The sequence below is a fragment of the Nerophis lumbriciformis genome, linkage group LG06 (assembly GCF_033978685.3).
Source record: "Nerophis lumbriciformis linkage group LG06, RoL_Nlum_v2.1, whole genome shotgun sequence".
Lineage (NCBI taxonomy): Eukaryota > Metazoa > Chordata > Actinopteri > Syngnathiformes > Syngnathidae > Nerophis > Nerophis lumbriciformis.
Window position 1 is genome coordinate 43695400 of NC_084553.2, and position 24696 is coordinate 43720095.

Sequence of the window (24696 nt, forward strand, 5' to 3'; positions counted from 1 at the left end):
CATCCTCAGCATCAGTGGGCGGGAACATCCTACTGATTGACGTGCTTTCTAACCATCGCCTGGACATTCCTGATGATTGACAGCCGCTTAAACCAATTGCTGTGCAGGAAATCTTTACTCCTATAGTACCCGTAGATTTTTATTTTTGGAAATCATAAAAACGCTTCTGACGGAGAGGGACAACCTAGCGGCGGTAAAGCTAATAAAACACCAATTATGTCTCTGGCGGTAAATGGACTGTTAAGTGTAGGTTAGTAGCACGCCGCCGTGCGAAAACATGATTATTCATTTATTTACACGTCGTGACCGTAGCGACACGAATGATTGTATTTCATTGGCGGTTGTGTTCATTTAAATGGCGTTAGAGTGAACATTGGGCCACATTTGTTGCCGTGGAAGCGAACATTGGATACCCAGATTCCCCCTCCTCCTCCTCCTCCGCGGAAGCCCCGCTGAGCTCGCCGGGAAAACCCTCCTCCGAGCCGCGGCGGCATCTCTATGGCTCCGGCGGTGCCACAGCGGACTTTCACCACCACCACTACTATGCCGGCCCACGAAGCGTGTTGTGTTTAATGTCTCTTCCAGAACACCGTGGCTACTCAACCCACAGCCATGTGAGTCCCACGCAGGTGCGTAAGATAACATTTTTATTCTTTCCTCACCAAAAATGTAGAACATTCTGCCACTAGGAAGTGGCAGAAGCTCCTCGAATCGTGTAGCCGTCAAAAGTTTAGAAAATCAACTTGAATGAATCTTACAATGTAGCTTAATTAGACGTGGCATCGTCGTATATTTTCATTTAAACAACATATTGTATTTGTCAGGAAAAATAAAGAGTTTTTATGTCCAACATTGTGTATTATTCTAACTGACCTTTTTTGTAACATAGCTACTGAATGAAATGTACTTATTTATTTCCACACAATAAACATAGCGAGCATTAAACAATATGTAGTGATTTTTGGTCTAGAACATATTTCGCTTTATTCATTATATAAATATTTCCTGACAACTTATGTTGATTTTTGATTTACGTGTTTGTTGCAACAGGGTTGCATAACACTTGACAGCTTTCTAATTAATTTTTTCTCATGGGGTTAGACGAAATATTAGAAACAGAATTCAGTGTGATAATGATACATACTGCAAACCACAACCGTATGGCGGAAACTTGCAGTGAGCTCAACTTACCAGCTTAATTGGTTCTGTGACTGAGCTCTTAGGTCAAAGCACTTGTATCTCAAATCAACAAATGAAAATGAATTATCTAGCCCTTCGGACGTTTGCAAATAATTTAAAAAAATCTTTTGACACCGAAACTGTAGCCGCCAATATAATGTACAGTGCCGTTTACTAATTACCGTAAGTCTTATACTATACAAAGTATTCCATAGGTTGGAATCTGTGCTTTTGAGTGATATAGAGCAGGGGTGTCAAACTCAAATACAGAGTGGGCCAAAATTTAAAACTGAACAAAGCCGCGGGCCAAGGTTGAACAAATTAACCTTTTAATAGGGACCCAAACAAGTTTTGCATTGAATATTGAACAAGCAAAGCTTATATAACTTTATAGTGACATGCAAAATCGCGTTTCAAATAATAATAATAATTAAAAAAATATCAATGGCATATCAAATAAAATTTAAATAAAAATTGAATGCCTCTTTTCTATTTGCAGCCTTCTAATGGTAAATATCAAAATAAACTTTTTCCACAGGCTAATAATACATTTGAAAATAAAATAACAATAATGAATGAATCAAACATTCAAGCCTTGAAGTAGCAAGAGAAAGTGCATGAATAAAACGTTAATTATTGCTCAGTTTGCTACACTGATTTGCTTTAACACTGAATATGGAACAAGCAACGCTTATATAACTTAATAGTGCAAAATCAACTTTTAAAAAACAAACGAAAAAACATCAAATGGTATATTAAATAAAATTTAAATAAAAGATTGAATGCCTCTTTTCTATTTGCAGCCTTCTGAGGTAAATATCAACATTAACTTGGTGGGCGGGGTTGGGGGGGGGGTTGGTGGTAGCGGGGGTGTATATTGTAGCGTCTCCTGGAAGAGTTAGTGCTGCAAGGGGTTCTGGGTATTTGTTCTGTTGTGTTTATGTTGTGTTACGGTGCGGATGTTCTCCCGAAATGTGTTTGTCATTCTTGTTTGGTGTGGGTTCACAGTGTGGCGCATATTTGTAAGTGTTAAAGTTGTTTATACGGCCACCCTCAGTGTGACCTGTATGGCTGTTGATCAAGTATGCGTTGCATTCACTTGTGTGTGTATGTGTGCGTGTAAGAGCCGCATATAGTTTGTGACTGGGCTGGCACGCTGTTTGTATGGAGGAAAAGCGGACGTGATGACAGGTTGTAGAGGATGCTGAAGGCAGTTCCTTTAAGGCACGCCCCCAATTATGTTGTCCGGGTGGAAGTCGGGAGAAATTCGGGAGGGGCACTGAAATCCGGGAGGGTTGGCAAATATGAGTATTAGCGGTGAAACAGTATAATACCGGCGGGCCAGCTCTAATGTTAACTTGATATTGCTTCAAGGGCCAAATGAAATTACACGGCGGGCCAGATTTTGACACCCATGATATAGAGGGTTCTATGGTAATCATATGGACATGGTCACGAGGCAGAAAGCAGAATGGTCTTGGATTGGTTTGCAGAGCAACCAGCGCGAGACGCGAGTATCAGGGACAGAAGCAGGAAGCAAAGTTCTGCAGAAAAGTCATAATATATGTGTTTTATCATGTACAGTATGTTGCATTTTTGTTGCGTTTTGCTTTGAGTGTAAAATATGTCGATAGAGGAGGTCGTCATGGAAGTACGTTGTATATTCTAAATCCTAAATAAAATACAATTTAGTTTTTTGAGGTGATCTGTCAAAACTGATTATTTAATTAGCATTCTATCAGACATTATTGTCTGAGACACTTTGGAGAGTAGACTTTTATACGTATCTCCTTCCAGCTGATTCTGTCAAACACACCATTAGCAGCTTCTCCATATTTTTATGTTTAAATGTCAGCTGGTTAGATATTAATTTAACATTCCTAGCAGGCATTAGACTCATTTTGCTTCAGTTCAGTATGGTGCAGACTAGCAGTGATACATTTGAATTGCTTTGCAATGTTTGCATCATACTCGGTCATGTTTTTGATGATTTATTTCTTTAATTGTAGGAATATAATCCTCTTCTTCTCAACACTGTCCTTCACACTCACTTTATTCCTTCTCATGGTTGGAACACACTGTTATGTCGATCCCTACCTATAAGCTAATGCTAGCAAGTAAAACTAGATGTTTCGGTCTGGTCTTACGGGGTTCTTTGTGACATTTGCAACACCAACTAATGGTGGGAATTCTTGTAACTCAATTTTTTGCTTGCAACTTAAAGCATAACAATTAGCAGAGAGACAGCTCAAAACACTCTTAAGTCGAGGTACCGCTGTAATTTGCAAAGCTGATTGGCTTTCTTGCATGTGTATCTATTATGGTGTGGTTGAACTGTGCAAGAAAGTTACAGTAAATGCAATGTTTTTGCCTACCAGTGCAATACAAATATTTCATATTCTGTTTGTCACTAACATGAACCTGTTCTCCCATAGTTTCAACATGAAAGTAGCGTCTTTGGGTTGAAGAGGAGAACTTTAGCAATCTGGTGATAAGAAGCACACACACATCTCTCCTCCCTCTCGCCCAACAACATGGCTAATATTGGGTAAGTTAATACACTCATACAAACACACATTCTGTATAGATGATATATGTTGTTTCCCCTAAACTGCCAACCTACCTGTGGCGGTGGGGACGTGATTATGTGCGTGGTCACCATGTCGTCATCGAATAATTTGCATAATTTGCTGTGATGAAATTATTTTCTTTAAAAAGGCTACATACATACATTTAAAACAAAACTGTTATTATTAATTAGTATTAACATATATTTTTCTATCGTTTGCCATATTTTCAATTGTTGCTGCTTTTTGTAGAAGTGAAGTGGAGTGAAGTGAATTATATTTATATAACGCTTTTTTCTAGTGACTCAAAGCGCTTTTACATAGTGAAACCCAATATCTAAGTTACATTTAAACCAGTGTGGGTGGCACTGGGAGCAGGTGGGTAAAGTGTCTTGCCCAAGGACACAACGGCAGTGACTAGTATGGCAGAAGCGGGGATCGACCCTGGAACCCTCAAGTTGCTGGCACGGCCACTCTACCAACCGAGCTATGAATAACGAAAAAGTAGAAGAATGTACTTTGTTGAGATTTTTTCAAGTGTTTACAGACCTAATGACTTTAAAAAAAATTAAAAACAAGTAACAAATCTAGCATCTTCCTCTGGTGTTATTGTAAAATGTATTCGTGTTCAGAGACTCTACTTCTGTCCCTCGATGTCCCTGACGAAAGAAAAGAGCCGCAGCGATCATGATGTCACACTTGCTTCGCGCTTTTAAAAGTCGCCACTGTCCCCTATATATTTGCACATTTTGTAGATAGCAGGTATATCTGAAATATATATAAAAATCACATCCTCATCGCAGACACGCTGACAACGCCCCAGACAATGGCATGCGTTTTGTTTACATCCGATAAAAGTATTTTTTTGGTGGTCAAGTTTTTGATACATCACTTGTCAATAGTGCGCACATAATAGGCTACATATATATATATCAATTCATACTGTAACGACCGGCTAATGTTAATGTTTAATGTTCGTGTGGTTTGGATTTGATGTCAGTTTTTCCCATGTTTACAAACACACGTTCGTGCCTGAAAGATGATTGGTGGAGAATCAAATCAAATCAAATCAACTTTATTTATAGAGCACGAGGACGTGTTCTCGCGGGAAAGCGCGGACTCACGGAGACGAAAATGTTGTCGCGGAAGGTAAAACCTGTCGGAATTGTGCCGTTGTTTGTTATCATAAGATTGGTAATAAAAGTTAAAAATAGCGTGATTTCTCCTGGGGGCTACAATATTTCATATCACTTTAACTTTTTTTCAAGTAAAAAAAAACCAACAACCTTATTTTCAAGGTGTGGCGGTAATAAAAATACTGTGGTGGCGCTCCACATTCAATTACATAAAGGGGAAACCCTTTATATATATATATATATATATATATATATATATATATATATATATATATATATATATATATATATATATGTATGTGTGGGAAAAAAATCACAAGACTATTTCATCTCTACAGGCCTGTTTCAATCTCCTGACGATTGAGGGTACCCCCCCTCATGAAACAGGCCTGTAGAGATGAAATAGTCTTGTGATTTTTTTCCCACACATACATATATTGCGCTCTACTACGGTATCGAGCACTATTTTTTGGATAACCTTATTAAGACATATATATAAATATATATATGTAAATATATATATGTATGTGTATATATATATATATATATATATATATATATATATATATATATATATATATATGTATATATGTATATATATGTATGTATATATGTATATATATGTATGTATATATATATATATATATATGTATATATATATATATATGTATATATATATATGTGTATGTACATATATATATATATATGTATGTATATATATATATATATATATATATATATATATATATATATATATATATATATATATATATATATATATATATATACTGGCAAAAGAACTATGTTTCATACAAGTTACGTCATCACTGGAGGACGAGGAATAGCTAATCCAGGCCATGCTAACCGCTAGAGGTGGGAATCTTTGGGCACCTCATGATTCGATTACGATTACGATTCAGTAGCTATGATTCGATTAAAATAGATTATTAATGCATCTTTAATTCATGTATATTGATGCAGTTTTACATTTCTTTTTGTTCCACTAAAGAAGCATTCATCACTTTCAACTTTTAAAAGTGCATTTGTAATAAGAAACAGTCGAATTAATTCCCATTACCTTCATTAAATTAATGGAAATGCGTTCAAAACTGGAACATAAGTTCCCTAAAATAAAGGAGCTGGTCGGATCTCATGGTGAGGTGGCTTTTAATTTTAGAACTGAGAGATAGAGATAGAGGTGGGCCGATCAATACAATTATCGACAGTAACGATACCAAGTATAGTATCAGTATAGATCAATATTTTTTTTATTAACACATCACTTGTCGTTTTTGTTATTGTTTAAAAACACAAAGTACAGTAAGTCACTGGACATATGAGGGGTTTAAGGGCAAAAACCAAAGGATTTAAAATAGAGCCAATAAATACAAATCATTTAAATATTACATACATATTGTTGCACTGTCGTTCTGTGTTTCTGCCTGGTTACAGTTGTGATCAAAAATATAATGATCTTGAAAATGTTTAGTATTAGCATTGGTATGACATTGTTTTTAAGTCTCTAACTCGCTTTGTGTTGCATTTGTTTTATGTATGAAAAGTGATTTGAGTTGACCAATACTGCCCCTCTAAGCACTTGGTATTGGATTGATACTCAAAATTATAGTATCTCCCAAAACTAATTTAAAGTATTCAAACAAGAGAATAATAAGGGTTTATTACATTTTAACAGAAGTGCAGGTAGAACAGACAGCAGAAATGGAAAGTAACCAGATGTTAACAGTACATTAGCAATTAGATTAATAATAGTTTGGAGAAGATAATACAACCAGAAATGGTGCAAAATCATGTAACCGCATATGTCAGCAGCCTTTGTAACCCATGTTGAAATGGTGCTATTATTATTTACATTCCAAATAACATATCGTGGTATATATCATTATCATTAAAGAGATTTTAGTCCCGCTATTAGCTTATGAGTGAGTAGCATCATGCTCAGTTTTTCTTCTTATCTTCACTGATCTCCATCCACAATCACCACCTTTGTTCAAGACTGTGACCTGTGTCCTCATTCTGAATGCTAAAGACACTCACATCATTAGATTGACCCACGGAGGCAACACACATTGCTTTGTGCTCTTTTAGCGAGGACATGCAGGTATGCAGATATGGACGTAGCTCCACCAAGTTTTGCTTAACGCCTAATGTTTCATTCATTACAGTCGTAATTAATTTGAGATAAGAGCTGGTTTTCGGCTAATTGTTATGATTTTTCTTTAAATTTAAAGCAGACTATTGAGTTACAAGCATCCCTGTCATTAGTTGGCGTAACAAATGCTCAGGCTGGGCGATATACCTGGTATTATAGTTAATACCGGTATATTTTAGAAAGAGATATACAAACCCCGTTTCCATATCAGTTGGGAAATTGTGTTAGATGTAAATATAAACGGAATACAATGATTTGCAAATCCTTTTCAACCCATATTCAATTGAATGCACTACAAAGACAAGATATTTGATAAACTTTATTTTTTTTTTGCAAATAATAATTAACTTAGAATTTTGTGGCTGCAACACGTGCCAAAGTAGTTGGGAATGGGCATGTTCACCACTGTGATACATCACCTTTTCTTTTAACAACACTCAATAAACGATTGGGAACTGAGGAAACTAATTGTTGAAGCTTTGAAAGTGGAATTCTTTCCCATTCTTGTTTTATGTAGAGCTTCAGTCGTTCAACAGTCTGGGGTTTCCGCTGTCGTATTTTACGCTTCATAATGCGCCACACATTTTCGATGGGAGACAGGTCTGGACTGCAGGCGGACCAGGAAAGTACCTACACTCTTTTTTTACGAAGCCACGCTGTTGTAACACGTGCTGAATGTGGCTTGGCATTGTCTTGCTGAAATAAGCAAAAAGACGGCGCTTAGATGGCAGCATATGTTGTTCCAAAACCTGTATGTACCTTTCAGCATTAATGGTGCCTTCACAGATGTGTAAGTTACCCATGCCTTGGGCACTAATGCACCCCCATACCATCACAGATGCTGGCTTTTGAACTTTGCGTCGATAACAGTCTGGATGATTCGCTTCCCCTTTGGTCCGGATGACACAATGTCGAATATTTCCAAAAACAATTTGAAATGTGGACTCGTCAGACCACAGAACACTTTTCCACTTTGCATGAGTCCATCTTAGATGATCTCGGGCCCAGAGAAGCCGGCGGCGTTTCTGGATGTTGTTGATAAATGGCTTTCGCTTTGCATAGTAGAGCTTTAACTTGCACTTACAGATGTAGCGACGAACTGTATTTAGTGACAGTGGTTTTCTGAAGTGTTCCTGAGCCCATGTGGTGATATCCTTTAGAGATTGATGTCGGTTTTTGATACAGTGCCGTCTGAGGGATCGAAGGTCACGGTCATTCAATGTTGGTTTCCGGCCATGCCGCTTACGTGGAGGGATTTCTCCAGATTCTCTGAACCTTTGATGATATTATGGACCGTAGATGTTGAAATCCCTAAATTTCTTGCAATTGCACTTTGAGAAACGTTGTTCTTAAGCTGTTTGACTATTTGCTCACGCAGTTGTGGACAAAGGGGTGTACCTCGCCCCATCCTTTCTTGTGAACGACTGAGCATTTTTTGGGAAGCTGTTTTTATACCCAATCATGGCACCCACCTGTTCCCAATTAGCCTGCACACCTGTGGGATGTTCCAAATAAGTGTTTGATGAGCATTCCTCAACTTTATCAGTATTTATTGCCACCTTTCCCAACTTCTTTGTCACGTGTTGCTGGCATCAAATTCTAAAGTTAATGATTATTTGCAAAAAAAAAAGTTTATCAGTTTGAACATCAAATACGTTGTCTTTGTAGCATATTCAACTGAATATGGGTTGAAAATGATTTGCAAATCATTGTATTCCGTTTATATTTACATCTAACACAATTTCCCAACTCATATGGAAACGGGGTTTGTATATATTTTTTGAGACAATACGCAATACCAGTATCTTTTGATGTGCCTCCGTTATGGCCGTTTGCGGCCGGTGTGGCGCGCCGCCTCCAGGGGGCCCGGGAGGCACCGTAGCTGAGGAAGGGTCTGGTATGCGTCCGGCGTCGCTACGGCGAATTGCCAACACCGACCCCCCGCGGCAGCTCCTCTTTATTAACCAGAGGTAATACAAGTCGGTGAATAGAATCAACAGAACAGCCGTCAAAGCTGATAAACTGCTGCTGCTAACTGCTAAAACTAACAAATACAGTTCAGCTGAAACCCTTGTTGATGTCACACGTCGCTTGGCAACAGAAGCTGTCTTTTAAAGGCACACGCACGCACACGCTGCTCTCATATAATTTCCTAATTTATTAATTTATTATATACATATATATATATATATATATATATATATATATATATATATATATATATATATATATATATATATATATATATATATATATGTGTATATATATATATATATATATATATACATATATATATATATATATTACGTATATGCGTATATATATATATATATATATATGCATTATTTACTTTCCCCAAATAATTTATTATATTTATTAAAGAGTAATTCCATTAGTAATGAACTTCCCTTTTTAGGTAAGTAATAAGGAACTATAAATAATTACTCTTTAAAAGTAATTTCCAGAACAATGGTAGTCACAGTAATGTGATGTTGAGTTTAAACTAAACGGTTGGCACGTTTTGTTTAAAATACCTATATATATCCTATATCGCGATACATCCTAAAAATACCGCGATATCAGTTTTGGGCCATTTCGCCCAGCCCTAGCGAATGCTACAGTGAACCTTGTAAGATTGCGTCAAAAGATCCAGTCTTACTCGCGAGCATTAGTTGATAGCTAGAGAAGAGATCGACGTAACTTTTTTTTTCCAACCATGGGAAGGAAGCTGTGAGTATGAAGGACAGTGCTGAGAAGAAGGGGTGGATGATATTCATTGAATTAAAAATAAATAATCAAAAACATGACAGAGTGTAGCGGACTTGGTGAAGCAGTGTGAGCGTAGCACTGTTAGACTGCAACATACTGATGTAGAACGAGTCTAAGGCCAGATAAGGATGTTAAAGTAATATATAAATAGAGGACAATTCTTTGTAAATAAATGGAGAAGCTGCTAATGGTGTGTTTGACAGAGAAGCAGCTGGAAGGAGATAACGTAGAAGTTCACTGTCACTCTCAAAGGTAAATGCTTTACATTGTCATTACATTACTTCATTAAACTACTCCAGCTGTTAGTAGTTCATTCTTTTGTATTGTTTTTCATTCATTACTAATCTAAAATTTAGTTTTTCTTTTTAAAAGGCATGTTACATGTTAAAACTGTGCTGTTTTGGGGGGAAATCACCTATTGATTTTAAGTAATATGATTTTGATAATTTGAGAAACAGGTGTTTTGAGTTAAGAGCTTCGTCACTGAACCAATCAAGCTTGTAAATTGATGTACTACTGTAAATCTGAAAATTAATAGGAAGAATCCAAGCTTATTCAATCCAACTCCTTGTCCGTGTCTATTACTGATATTGAGGTCACCACATGTGGGCCCTTTCAATAGTTCATGTGGTTATAGTTTGTCGTGAAAAAGTTTATGCACTTTGTTTACGTGTCACCATTTTCTAATAGGGCGAGACAATAATCTAGCATATGGTGCAATAAATTGAGACCTTAGGCAGCGAGAAAGAATAAAAAAATAGAGAGTTTAACTTAATAAAGGAAAAGAATAAATGTGATAAAAAATGTTTTAATTGTTTTATAAATCCATCCATCCATTTTCTACCGCTTTTCCGGGGTTGCGGGGGGTGCTGGAGCCTATCCCAGCTGCACTCGGACGGAAGGCGGCGAAAAATCGCCACTTCAGCACAAGGCCAACACATATAGACAGACAACATTCACACTCACATTCACACACTAGGGCCAATTTAGTGTTGCCAATCAAACTATCCCCAGGTGCATGTCTTTGGAGGTAAGAGAAAGCCAGAGTGCCCGGAGGGAACCCACGCAGTCACGGGGAGAACATGCAAACTCCACACAGAAAGACCCTGAGCCCAGTGATCGAACCCAGGACCTTCTTATTGTGAGGCACACGCACTAACCCCTGTGTCACCGTGCTGGCCTGTTTTATAAATCTGTAAATAAAATGGAAAAAAGTTTGAATTAATCGTTAATAGAACATTAATAAGTTAAACAATTAGTAGGGTGATTAAAGATGAATGAATATGAGTAGATACTGGAGAAATAATCAGAATTATGTGCTCTGTTTTGTGAGGGTGGGAATCACATACCGGTACTTGCCAAGGTTAACAATTATGCTCATAATAATCAATTCATTTTTTTGATTGTGTTGACTTGGTTGTTGATGAATTGCATCTTGAATTAGTTAAAGCAAAACTAGTTTGTTTCTAAAAATCGACAACGGGAAGTTGAGTTACTGTAGCGCAACATCATTTGGCTCAATGCAACATTTTGGCATTGAAAATGTGTTTAGGGCATTCACATATTGTTTTATCACATTGAAAAACTAACCAACCAACTCAATTTATTTATTTTTAATCACATTAGGTCTATTGTATAAAAACATCATAATAAATCATTTGCACATTAGCATCACAGCCAAAGTTGGTTTTGGGGTTGAATCTTGGCTCCCACATCTCTGTGTGGCATTTGCATGCTCTCTTGTGCGTGCGTGGGTTTACTTTGGGTACTATGGTTTTCTCCCATAGTCCAAAAACATTCCTGTTCGGCCAATTGATAATACCAGAGGAAAGAGAGTCCAAATTTGTGTGATTTACTTGATGTATTATTACCTGATACTGTGACAATGTTCAAAATAAAAGCTACACAAAAGTTCTCTGCTTTGTTCATCTGAGTCAGTCTTTTGTTGTATTTCTCCAAGGTCCAAACTGCAAAGGTCAGTCGGTCTGCTCCACAACTTTGTCATAGTTTATTCTGAATGTTATTAATGAGCCAATGTGTCTGGCAGGCACTAAAATAGCACTTTTTTTTTGTTGCTCCAGGCTTTCCGTTACAGGGCATTTTATAGGCCACTCAAGAGCCTCTGAGATTGTTTATTTACTTTTTGCCCTGCGACACGGGATTCTGCGATCAGATATTGTAACTATTGATGATGCGTGTCAGAGTCATCACTAGAAGATACATTTTAACACAACAAAGCTGGAGGATTTGAAATTGACGTGAAATTTGACAATTGGCATGCATTGTGGAATTACCTGCCGTTTATCTCTGTTACAGCTCATATACTACCTCAGAGAGTCAAATATTTGTTACTTATCAGTGTCTTTTATCAGAACAGCATCATGAAAAAAAGAAGTAAGACGACCAGCTTGTACAGGCAGTATAAAACAGCCTATCGAAGTAGTGGTGCCACCCCATGTGTTGGTGAGTCTGTCTTATGTGCTTATTTTTATTCAGTATGGCTAAAAAAAAAATCAATTATGGGGCCGAAGAAAGTTGCGAGTGTCATCACTTTGATAAATAAGGTGATAAATAGGTATGTGCACCTTTCACATGTGAACCGATATGGTTCCAACTCCCGTTACCTGGGAATTGATAACGGTACCAATGGTCGGTACTTCTGTTTGTGTTCATGTATTAATAATGTTAATTGTTCAATAAATAACTACCATTTTTTAAATTTAAGATTTACATTGAACAGACTTTCAATACTTTGCTGTCAATTTATTATATCTTGTTTTCTTGCACTTTTGACTCTCATTTGCAAGTACTATTTAGTAGACTTTGCATGCAGTTGCAATTACAGGACGTTAGATGGCAGTAGTGTATACGCTTATACAGTTTTTCCTAACCATAGAGTAGCCCATTGTTGAGCCGTAAGCAACCCCAAGAGGGCCGCAAAAAATTATCTGTTTTTCCAGCTGTAGTACGTATGGGCAGCAGCAGTACTCAGTTCTAATACACCTTTCCACCACTTGTGGCAGTAATGACGATATCAAACAAACAACAAAAGAACAAAGAAGTCTGGAGCAAAACTCACAGAGAAGTTAATTTAGCGCCTCTTTATGGTGGAAAAGTTGGGCCCCGAGGTCAAAAAGGTTGAGCTAAGGCAGACCTGGGCAATTATTTTGACTCAGGGGCCACATTGGTCGGTAAACATATATCTGGGGGCCGATGTGTGTGTGTGTGTGTTTGTATATATATATATATATATATATATATATATATATATATATATATATATATATATATACAAAACCCAAAACCAGTGAAGTTGGTCCGTAGTGTCATCAAAAGGTTCAGAGAATCTGGAGAAATCACTGCATGTAAGCAGCAAGGCTGAAAACAAACATTGAATGCCCATGACCTTCGATCCTTGAGGTGGTACTGCATGAAAAACCGACATCAGTGTGTAAAGGGTATCACCACATGGGCTCAGGAACACTTCATAAAACCACTGTCAGTAACTACAGTTCGTCGCTACATCTGTAAGTGCAAGTTAAACCTCTACTATGCTAAGCGAAAGCCATTTATCAACAACACCCAGAAACGCCGCCGGCTTCGCTGGGCCCGAGCTCATCTAAGATGGACTGATGCAAAGTGGAAAAGTGTTCTGTGGTCTGACGAGTCCACATTTCAAATTGTTTTTGGAAACTGTGGACGTTGTGTCAAAGAGGAAAAGAATCATCCGGATTGTTATAGGTGCAAAGTTCAAAAACCAGCATCTGTGATGGTATGGGGGTGCATTAGTGCCCAAGGAATGTGTAACTTACACATCTGTGAAGGCACCATTAATGCTGAAAGGTACATACAGGTTTTGGAGCAACATATGTTGCCATCCAAGCAACGTTATCATGGACGCCCCTGCTTATTTCAGCAAGACAAAGCCAAGCCACGTGTTACAGCAGCGTGGCTTCATAGTAAAAGAGTGCGGGTACTATAGTGGCCTGCCTGTAGTCCAGACCTGTCTCCCATTGAATATGTGTGGCACAATATGAAGCCTAAAATACCACAACGGAGACCCCGGACTGTTGAACAACTTAAGCTGTACGCCAAGCAAGAATGGGAAAGAATTCCACCTGAAAAGCTTCAAAAATTGGTCTCCTCAGTTCCCAAACGTTTACTGAGTGTTGTTAAAAGGAAAGGCCATGTAACACAGTGGTAAAAATGCCCCTGTGCCAACTTTTTTGCAATGTGTTGCTGCCATTAAATTCTAAGTTAATGATTATTTGCAAAAAAAAAAAAGCAGTCTATTCAATTGAATAAAAGTTGAAAAGGATTTGCAAATCATTGTATTCTGTTTTCATTTACGAATTACACAACGTGCCAACTTCACTGGTTTTGGATTTTGTATATACAAACATACCAATCACCAATCATACTGTATATATGGCATGATAACTGCAGGATATTTCCGTGTAACAGAGGTGTGAATGACTGATGAATGTGTGAAAATAATTCCTTTTAACATGCCACTGAGTTTGTCTGTGTGTTTTTGACACAATATTTTAGCTGTAAAAAGTGTCACACATCTTGCTGTATGTGTGCCTGGTTCCCTTTTTTAAGGAACATTTTAAACATGTGGGAGTTGCTCAGCAATAGTGGAAGAAATTCCTAAAATGCAGTAGAAAAGCGTAAAAGCTAAACACACAATACAAACACAATATGACTGATAAAAAGTTAAAAAAATGAATATGACAGACCACCTCAAAAAACTGAATGGAATTGTGCAGCCTTTTCGCTGAATAAAATAATGTACATGAAAATAAATAATGTGAGTGAATGACTTGTTTGACATTTGTTTTGAAAATAAAGTCAGCTTGGTTTTGAAAGCTCTGACACGTGTGTACATTTCATGTACAAACTGGTCTTTGCCTTGTAGCTTCACGTTCAGCTCATTCATGTGTGCCAGTATGTCCACAGCAAAAGCCAAATCACAAAGCCAATCGGTGTCACTCAGCTCAGGGAAAGTGTCAGCTTTTTCAAGTTGCTCTAAAAATTAGATAATCTCCTGTTTTAGCTCTCACACACGTTGACATACTTTACCCAAACTTAACCGGCGGACATCAGAATGCTGAAGCAAGTCCTGGTGGTCAGCGTCAGTCTCTTCAAGAAATAAAATAAACTGACAATGGTGAAGTGCCCTCGCGCGAATAAAGTTAACAAGCTTTATAACTGGCTGCATTATGTGGTCAAGCTGCAATACAGCTTTGCAAAGTGCCTCCTGGTGGATTATGCAGTGCAAAAAAAGTACCTCGTGTTGGGGGTTGTCCTCTGTCACCCTCTCCTGGATTCTTTTTAGCAACCCGATGTATTTTCCTGTGAGATTTGGCGACGTTCGCTATCTTACTCCAAGGCTGCTTTATGACGACTTTCGCCACGTTGTTAAATAAATCCTCTCCTCGCTTTTTTTCTTTTAGGGATTCCATGGTCAAAAACTCCTCCGTTATCTCAAAATTGTCATTAATCCATCCATCCAGCCATTTTCTACCGCTTGTCCCTTTCGGGGTCGCGGGGGTAATCCCTCTGATGAAAATCTAAAGCTGAGCGGCGTACCGAGTGTCATTACTTTCATCCAGTGCCCAGGAATATATTGTAAATGACTCGGTTTTGTTGTTGAGCTTGCTAAAAGGAAGTCTTCGTCAATTAGCTGCACATGGCGAGTCACTGTCCTGCGCGATGAGCTATTTTTGTCAAATTTGCTCTTGCTCTCAGGGCACAAAACACCTGCTGTCTCCACCATGCGCTCTTTTAGAAACTCTCTTTTGGAAAAAGGCTTACTCGTCTTGGCTAATTTTAATGCCAGTAGATAACTTGCCTTTGTGCTTGATTCTTGGATGGTAGCTCGTCGGATAAAGATGTTTTGCCGAGCCTGCAAATTAGTGCTTGGTGGAAAAAAAATGACGACTTACGTTGTATTCCTTCAAAACTGCGACGGTTTCTTGGCAAATAAGACATACATGATTGGACTTCAGTGAAAAAGTATTTAGGTGTCCATTCCTTATTAAACACCTGGCATTCGCTGTCAACTTTTCTCAGGGACGGCGTGGCGCAGTGGAAGAGTGGCCGTGCGCGACCCGAGGGTCCCTGGTTCAATCCCCACCTAGTACCAACCTCGTCATGTCCGTTGTGTCCTGAGCAAGACACTTCACCCTTGCTCCTGATGGGTGCTGGTTAGCGCCTTGCATGGCAGCTCCCTCCATCAGTGTGTGAATGTGTGTGTGAATGGGTAAATGTGGAAGTAGTGTCAAAGCGCTTTGAGTACCCTGAAGGTAGAAAAGCGCTATACAAGTACAACCCATTTATCATTTACCATTGTTGCAGATTGGTTCTGCTGTCAGAGTGTACCTGGGCTGTGCAATCAATCAAGCATATTGCAGTCCTACTTTCTGTGGAAATACTTAGTATCCATCCATCGATCCATCTTCTTCCGCTTATCCGAGGTCAGGTCGCGGGGGCAGCAGCCTAAGCAGGGAAGCCCAGACTTCCCTCTCCCCAGCCACTTCGTCCAGCTCCTCCCGGGGGATCCCGAGGCGTTCCCAGGCCAGCCGGGAAACATAGTCTTCCCAACGTGTCCTGGGTCTTCCCCTTGGCCTCCTACCGGTCGGACGTGCCCTAAACACCTCCCTAGAGAGGCGTTCGGGTGGCATCCTGACCAGATGCCCGAACCACCTCATCTGGCTCCTCTCGATGTGGAGGAGCAGCGGCTTTACTTTGAGCTCCTCCCGGATGGCAGAGCTTCTCACCCTATCTCTAAGGGAGAGCCCCGCAACCCCGCGGAGGAAACTCATTTCGGCCGCTTGTACCCGTGATCTTGTCCTTTCGGTCATAACCCAAAGCTCATGACCATAGGTGAGGATGGGAACGTAGATCGACCGGTAAATTGAGAGCTTTGCCTTCCGGCTCAGCTCCTTCTTCACCACAACGGATCGATACATACTTAGTATTACAGGACAATTAATGAAGTCCTAATTATTACACAGTTTGCTCGATTCCGTTTTATTTTTCGGCGGGCCGGATCAAAAAGACCAATGGGCCGGATGTGGCCCGCGGTCCGTAGTTTGCCCATCCCTGAGCTAAGGTGTGTTGCCTAGCCAAGAAGTGATTTTAAAGTGCCAGTGTAGTTCTTTGCTACAAAGTGTTTTTACTGTAAGTATTGTACTTGCACACCAGCCATGTGATTGTAGTATGCATCTTTGTTGTAGTTTTCATTACCAAATTTGAAGGTTTTGAAATTGTCATGGGCAGCACGGTGAAAGAGGGGTTAGTGCATCTGCCTCACAATACGAAGGTCCTGAGTAGTCTTGGGTTCAATCCCGGGCTCGGGATCTTTCTGTGTGGAGTTTGCATGTTCTCCCCGTGACTGCGTGGGTTCCCTCCGGGTACTCCGGCTTCCTCCCACTTCCAAAGACATGCACCTGGGGATAGGTTGATTGGCAACACTAAATTGGCCCTAGTGTGTGAATGTGAGTGTGAATGTTGTCTGTCTATCTGTGTTGGCCCTGCGATGAGTTGGCTTGTCCAGGGTGTACCCCGCCTTCCGCCCGATCGTAGCTGAGATAGGCTCCAGTGCCCCCTGCCACCCCAAAAGGGAATAAGCGGTAGAAAATGGATGGATGGATGGATGAAATTGTCATGTAAAATCACTAATACTAATCATTAGGGCTGTGAATCTCTGGGCACCACATGATTCAATTGGATTCGGTTTTCAGGGGTAGCGATTAGATTCAGAATCGATTCTTGATTTAAAACGATTCTCGATTCAAAAGCAATACTTTTTAATAACATTGGGTGCCAGTTCTATGATTAACTACGTACCTCCATAAAATAGATAAACAGCTGTGATACATAATACAGTACTTAAAAGAAAACTGGTTTTGTTTAATAAAATTCGACCCAGACATTTAATAAAGTCAAATACAAATAAGGCAACAAGAGAAGTATCCCACACTTCTGTTTTGGAAAGTAAATCTGTACAGCAGATGTAGGTATTCAAGTTAAATTTAAAGTCCCAATGATAGTCACACACACACTAGGTGTGGTGAAATTATCCCCTGCATTTGACCCATCCCCATGTTCACCCCCTGGGTGGCCACGCTCGGGAATCATTTGGTGATTTAACCGCCAATTCCAACCCTTGATGCTGAGTGCCAAGCAGGGAGGCAATGGGTCCCATTTTTATAGTCTTTGGTATGACTCGGCCAACACTCTAACCACAAGTCCACTGAGCAGGTATCCACATCAACAATATGATTTGCCTGAGTGGCTGTACAGGAGAGGTAAATTTTTTTTCGATTAAGAATCGTTACAAATAAGAATCACGATTCATTTGAAAATAATTTTTTTTGATACCCATACTAATCAGTAGTATGTCCATGGAAAAGCCAATGTAAATTGGCATAGAGCTAGCACATTTGGGAAAAGTAGAACCTTACTTTTCGTCCGTTGTAACATTAGCTAGAAGCAGTTTTGTTGACTCCACTTTGAGTGCTCCTTGAGTGCTTGTTTCCCCGCCAAGTGTTTGAGCCGGTTGCATAGTTTGCAACCGAATGTGACGTCAGGGGCAGCAAAGGTATCGAAATACGATACCGATTGCTTTTACATAAATTAATAGCCTGTTGGCCGGTGCCTATAAATGTACCGAATTCAGTACCTAACCCTTGTGATAAACAGTCAAGAAACAGCTTGTAACAAAGTACAATGATTGAGTCCGCGTGGGCTCATTGTCGTCTTTGCCAACAAAAGCTCTCAGTAAAGTTAAAAGTGATGTTGAATGTTCATTTATCTATGAAATTAATTATTTATATGTGTTTAACATGTATTTGTATGGATGTACTGTATGTACTGTACGTGTGTGCAACATGTATTTCACATATTTCACATGCATGTAAAACTATTGTCTATAAAATGTGTTTTGTGTTCATATTGTTGGATGTCTGGAACAGATTCATTAGTTGTATCATTTCCAATGCAACCAATTTGGTTTTCCAAAACCTGCAAGCAGATTAGCTCAAAAACAGTTTTATTACAAGTTTCAAGTTCATAACAGGGACATCACAATTTGATTGACATTTATTCAGAGTAAATGTGTCAGTTTTAACTATAAAGCTAATATTCAACTGTAGTACCCGGGCAACTTAAATGTTATAAACTTATTACGTTTTGGTGCAAATCCAGAAACCCTTGGCGTAGGTCACTTTTTTACCCATCGTCAAACATTCATGCACACATTTTGGAACCCCCACTTACCAAATATAGTTTGTTGCTCTAAAAAGGGATTTACCTCGTAGAGACTACACAAACATTAGCGCTAGTGCTAACACAACATGAGAAGCATCCTGGCCTACCCAGTAGGTGGTCCTGGGGTCACTATGGCAACAGCAGAGCTACTATGTTCCTTACTACAAGCCAATGTAGCATCCCAATGATTGTCACAATGTAAGTGCTGTTATTGTCTGGGCTCTAACCAGGTAATAACAACGGAAAGATGTTGGAGAGGAGATAGATGGGCTGAATATTGACACAAATGCTAAGACAAGCAAGGTGAGCCTTTATTTGTTTTCTGCTGCTTTTGCTCTTTCGCTACAGTGTAATTTGCTTGCCAATAAAGTCCCCGAGGTTCAGCACACACGTCGTCCTCTGCCTCATCTTCACTTTCAGACATGTTATCCATATTACTGCGCCTATGATTCTGCAGTCATGGCAAACTTTCCTCCCACTTCCCTGCATTTTCTTGACTGCAGGAAATGGCTTTTAACCCCTGACCACGGCAACGCACTAAGTTTTATCAACCTTAGTTATTTCTTTGAAGGGTTGTTTATCATATATCCTCTACTTATCTTTTTGATTTACAATAGTTTCTGTGAAATGCTAATCTGATTCATGTTTAAACACAGCAAGTAAAGAGACTATTGATAATTGTTGGGACACAGAGAAGGTGTATGATTAAGTCAGCTGTGATTATTTTACTGTATATCCTCCTGAGAACCAATATTCTCTGTAGTGGACATTAATGTTTTGCATAACAGGACTATTTTCCCTCCAACACATGTAACCTCACTCATGTCCACTGCAGAGGACTCTGGTTCTCTGAAGGATATTATGCAAGTATTTCAATGTAAATTGAAACAGGACCATTACTATCTCAGTGTTTGCTACTAGGTTAGCTGTTACAGTGCGTCCCAAAAGTATTCACAGCGCTTCACATTTTATGTTAAAGCCTTATTCCATAAAGGAATACATTCATTTTTGTTCTCAAAATTCCACACACAATATCACCTAATGACAATGTGAAAATATGTATTTTTAAAATTTGAGCAAATTTAAAAAACTAAAAATACATCACATGTACATAAGCATTCACAGCCTTTGTTAAAAACTTTGTTGATGCACCTTTGGCAGCAAGCTGTGAATATATATATTTTTTAATTAGGGCTGCAACTAACAACTAATTCAATAATCGATTAATCTGTCGATTATTACTTCGATTAATCGATTACTAATCGGATAAAAGAGACAAACTACATTTCTATCCTTTCCAGTATTTTATTGGGAAAAAAACACCATACTGGCACCATACTTATTTTGATTATTGTTTCTCAGCTGTTTGTAAATGTTGCAGTTTATAAATAAAGGTTTATCAAAAAAAATCGAATCGATGACTAAATTAATCGTCAACTATTTTTATAATCGATTTTAATCGATTTAATTGATTAGTTTTTGCAGTCTTATTTTTAATACATTTGCAAAAAAAATACTTTTCACTTTATCGTTATTTGGTATTGTCTGCGGGCAGCACGGTGTACAAGGGTTAGTACGTGTGTCTCACAATACAAAGGTCCTGGGTTCGATCCTGGCTTCGGGATCTTTCTGTGTGGGGTTTGAATGTTCTCCCCGTGACTGCGTGGATTCCCTCCGGGTACTCCGGCTTCCTCCCACCTCCAAAGACATGCACCTGGCGATAGATTGATTGGCAACACTAAATTGGCCCTAGTGTTTGAATGTGAGTGTGAATGTTGTCTGTCTCTCTGTGTTGGCCCTGCGATGAGGTGGTGACTTGTCCAGGGTGTACCCCGCTTACCGCCCAAATGCAGCTGAGATAGGCTCCAGCACCCCCCCGCGACCCCAAAAGGGACAAGCAGGAGAAAATGGATGGATGTGAATAGTCTGCAAAATTTTGAGAAGAAAAAACTTTTTTACAATTTGGAATAGGGCTGTAGCATAACAAAATGCGGAAAAAGTGAAGCACTGTGAATACTTTTCAGATGCACTGTATTTGTTTGGAAGCCCGTCCTCATTTCTTTATTTTTAGCTTAGGAGAGTCTTTTTGCCCCCAATTTTATTTTATTTTTTGCAACACATCTATCAAGTCAATCCGCCATTTACCGCCATCCACCTGATGTGCTTCGTTCAGCAGCACCAATTTTACAGTCTTTATTATTATGATTTTCATCGCATAGTAGATCTTAGGTTTATATTGCTGAGAGTAGGAGGGTTGGGGATTCATGATTCATGAGCAGTGTCCAATAAAAGTTTAAACAATATATTAGAGTTCACCTCAAGGCACTATGAAGTCGGATTGATTCCAAAGTAGCTGGGTAGTTTACTTTCTGTAACAATATTTTGTCACATAGGCATAATCTAATGACATCCAATACAGAAACTGTATTAGAAATAATGCCTGTACAATTAGTGTTACTGAGTTATATTTTCTTTTTAAAAAGTACTGTGGAACCTTAGGATTTGAAGTGGTACAATTTGGAAATTAACCCACATTTGCGGCAAATTTTAATCCTATCATGCATGACGTTCCCTGAGACATCAACAATCTTGGAAGATTAACAATTTAAAGTGAAACGGCAGTTTTTTTGCCCATCATCCTAATCCTTATGTTAGACAAGAACACACATTTTTTCCTTTTATGTGTATTCTAAATAGTAAAAAAAGAACTGCTTATAGGAGGCAGCTAACAATGCAGGTAATGGCAATACGTTATATAGGTTGTATTCCGTCATGTGACTTTTGAACGGAAGTAAACGATGTGGTGGGCCTCCAAACCAATATGGCTACAGTGCAGCAAATAGCGTGCAAACTACCTGATTACACAAGGGGCCTCGATAATACCATTAAAAGCAGATATGAGCAAAAAAATCAAACTATGCGATGGAATCTATCCCTAACAGTTATCAAAAAAAAAAAAGATTTGTCGATTGATACCAAGGATTATCTGTCTTTCGCATTCCCAGACATCTCAAACTATCTGGTGCGCCAAACATCGTTCTACACCGCAAAACAAATGAAAACTTGGAAAAGCATGGTATCAAGACTCTCCCGGTTAAATCATGCATCATTTTTGCTCAGTTAAGGTAGCATTTTTATGATTTAACTTTGCGTCTACAGCCTTGTTTGTTGCCTTATTGTTGTTGCGCGCGCCGATTACGAGTATGCATGTTTTCCCCCGTCTTTATCAAAATATAACTATAGATCTAAACGTGTATGTGCTGAAAGCTTCATTTATGATTGCTGTCTTTGGTAAAAGCTTAACTGTTAGGTTTTGCTCACATTAGCTGTCTTTAAAATATAAACAGAGTTGGTTGTTTGCGAAACACTCCTAGCAAAAATGTGTTTTAAGAACTCTGACAGGCAGGTCAACTATACTAAAAAGGGGTATATTTAAAGGTTAGAGTATAAAATGAGTTTCAAAATGGGACTTAAATGTTTCTACTGAAGTAGCATCTCTAACTGTTACCGGTAGGGCATTCCATGGTACTGGAGCGTGAATAGAAAATGCTCTGGAGCCCCCAGACTTTTTTGGGCTCTGGGAATCACTAATAAGCCAGATTTCTGCCCGGCACATAGGGTACAATACAATTAGCAAGATAGGATGGAGCTAGACCCTTTAGTATTTTATACGTAAGTAATAAAACCTTAAAGTTGGATCTAAGTGCACAGGAAGCCAGTGCAGGTGAGCCAGTATAGGCGTAATATGATCAAACTTTCTTGTCCTTGTCAAAAGTCTAGCAGCCACATTTTGTACCAACTGTGATCTTCTAATGCTAGACATAGGGAGACCCGAAAATAATATGCTACAGTAATTGAGACAAGATGTAACGAACACTTGAATAAAGATCTCAGCGTCGCTGGTGGACAAAATGGGACAGACTATATAGATATTACGGAGAAGAAAGAAGGCTGTTTTGGTAACACTCTTAATGTTCAGCTCAAATGATATAGTTGGGTCGAAAATAATTCCGGGATATTTCACCTTGTCCCATTGTATAATTGTTTTGTTGTCAGATTTTAAATTGGTATTATTAAATAAGTGCCGGTGTCTAACAGGACCGATAATCAACGTTTCCATTTTCTTAGCGTTAAGATGCAAAAAGTTGCTGGACATCCATTGTTTAATTTCATTGAGGGACACCTCCAGATGACGACAATCTGGCGTGTTGATTAGCTGAAAAAGTGTGGGCAACTCTGACTTAGATGAATGAGAAGTTCCTTTAACAATACTTAGTTCATTTTTAGACAATAACGAAACATCTCTCCTGGGCACACTTATTTCACAATAAACACTATGTTTGCTATGCGCTAAACTAGTGGTTCTCAACCTTTTTTCAGTGATGTACCCCCTTTGAACATTTTTTTAATTAAAGTTCCCCCTAATCAGAGCAAAGCATTTTTGGTTGAAAAAAAGAGATAAAGAAGTAAAATACAGCACTATGTCATTGGTTTCTGATTTATTAAATTGTATAACAGTGCAAAATATTGCTAATTTGTAGTGGTCTTTCTTGAACTATTTGGAAAAAAAGATATAGAAATAACTAAAAACTTGTTGAAAAATAAACAAGTGATTCAATTATAAATAAAGATTTCTACACATAGAAGTAATCATCAACTTAAAGTGCCCTCTTTGGGGATTGTAATAGAGATCCATCTGGATTCATGAACTTAATTCTAAACATTTCTTCACAAAAAAATAAATCTTTAACATCAATATTTATGGAACATGTCCACAAAAAATCTAGCTGTCAACACATAATATTGCATTGTTGCATTGTTGAATTGTAATGAATGGAATAGCCTACTTGATTTGATGTTCAGTTTATGAACTTACATTCATATTTTGTTGAAGTATTATTCAATAAAATATATTTATAACGGATTTTTGAATTGTTGTTATTTTTAGAATATTTAAAAAAAATCTCACATACCCCTTGGCATACCTTCATGTACTCCCAGGGGTACGCGTACCCCCATTTGAGAACCACTGCGCTAAACATTTCAAATAAGAACATTAAACAGCGACTTAAAATGTCCGCTGAAACTGGGATGTCAATTGATGGGATGTTTGTATCGTTCAGCACTTGTGGTCTCCTTGAGCTGGTAAATTCAGAATAATTGTCACTCCAAAAAATACAAAATTCTTCAGATCGATGTTGCTATGCTCCTATGTTGTGTTCCATTTGTTGAGAGCCATATAGTATCAAGTTGGTAGTGTGTGGGTTTTCAAAGTTGACTAACTTCCTGTCTTGGTGCACAACCTTCTACTATACTGGTCAAATGCATGTTGTATAATATAGCATTAACCTTTGCTAACTCAAAGGCAAGCCCAACCTCCTTTTTTATTTTATGGCGAGTCGCAACCAATGTTGTTAGGAGCTCAAACTAGCTTGTAGCTGGCTACTCAGTAGTGGTCAAAGTAGCAGAAGTTCATCTACGTTAGCTTTTACAATAATAATGTCGCTATTGCTTGGTTGATATGCAGGTCACAGCATTTAAATGCGGTCCCCTCCAAGGTTTTTCATTGTGCCCATTGGGTTTAGTTTTTTCTTGC

General features: G+C 38.6%; 2 protein-coding genes across 2 annotated transcripts in view; one reads left to right on the top strand and one right to left on the bottom strand.

The window, feature by feature from the left end:
* Positions 1-174: 174 nt before the first annotated feature.
* Positions 175-24696, top strand: part of LOC133608830 (transmembrane protein 266-like) — a 140616-nt gene continuing 116094 nt past the window's right edge. The window contains exons 1-2 of the mRNA XM_061964401.2: positions 175-629; positions 3615-3727. Of these exons, the coding sequence (XP_061820385.2) occupies positions 3714-3727 (14 nt within the window). The 5' untranslated portion in view covers positions 175-629; positions 3615-3713. The remainder of the gene's footprint in view (positions 630-3614; positions 3728-24696) is intronic.
* Positions 4384-24696, bottom strand: part of LOC140678872 (general transcription factor II-I repeat domain-containing protein 2B-like) — a 41876-nt gene continuing 21563 nt past the window's right edge. Inside the window, 2 exon segments of the mRNA XM_072913395.1 lie at positions 4384-4405; positions 14657-15201. Coding sequence (XP_072769496.1) covers positions 4384-4405; positions 14657-15201 — 567 coding nt within the window.